The sequence below is a fragment of the Etheostoma spectabile genome, chromosome 5 (genome assembly GCF_008692095.1).
Source record: "Etheostoma spectabile isolate EspeVRDwgs_2016 chromosome 5, UIUC_Espe_1.0, whole genome shotgun sequence".
Taxonomy (NCBI): Eukaryota; Metazoa; Chordata; class Actinopteri; order Perciformes; family Percidae; genus Etheostoma; species Etheostoma spectabile.
In genome coordinates this window covers 24,724,218-24,724,782 of record NC_045737.1, presented here as the reverse complement: position 1 = coordinate 24,724,782, position 565 = coordinate 24,724,218, and the positions used below count along the sequence as shown (strand labels likewise).

The 565-nt window shown below is 46.2% G+C and overlaps 1 protein-coding gene across 2 annotated transcripts in view; it reads right to left on the bottom strand.

The window, feature by feature from the left end:
• The window catches only part of dtx1 (deltex 1, E3 ubiquitin ligase), a 49,675-nt gene that overhangs the window by 8,933 nt on the left and 40,177 nt on the right, over positions 1-565 (bottom strand). For both annotated transcript variants that reach the window (XM_032516617.1, XM_032516616.1), the window contains exon 6: positions 38-99. In XM_032516617.1, coding sequence (XP_032372508.1) covers positions 38-99 — 62 coding nt within the window. The remainder of the gene's footprint in view (positions 1-37; positions 100-565) is intronic.

Below are 565 nucleotides of genomic sequence, written 5' to 3'. Positions count from 1 at the left end.
GTGTGTGTGTGTGTGTGTTTGCATGTCTTTTTCTTACCTCATCTGGTGCCACTTTAATCTTCTCTGTGTATCGTCGCACAACGTCCTCTGGGTTTTTGCCTTGTCATAGTACAAAGCATTAGAGAGGTTAGATGGCCATTGGGGAACAGCCAATGTTGCCACTTACTTACACCCACATACAACAAGTAAATATAAAAAAAGAGAAAGAACTGACGTTCATCAGTTTTAGCGGTCACTTTGGCCTGAGCGTGCCTGGAGCCGAGAGTGTGCATGTGTGAATGTGAATGTAGTATGCATGTCTGTGATGTGGAAGAGGTCACCTTCGAACTGGCACATACTGTAAAAACCCAGCCATCCACACACTCTCTGATAATCCCTGTGTGCAACCAGGCTAGCATGGCTGAGAGCACAGCAACGGATTACACCCCTAATACGCTTACAGGCAACCTCTTTTCCCCCGGAGCCTTTGTTTGTTCATTTGAGGGACAGCCAGTGAACAGAGGGAGGGAGAGCACTGGAGAGAGACAGAGTGAGCAAAAAAAAGGAAAGTAAAAAGGTATAAAGG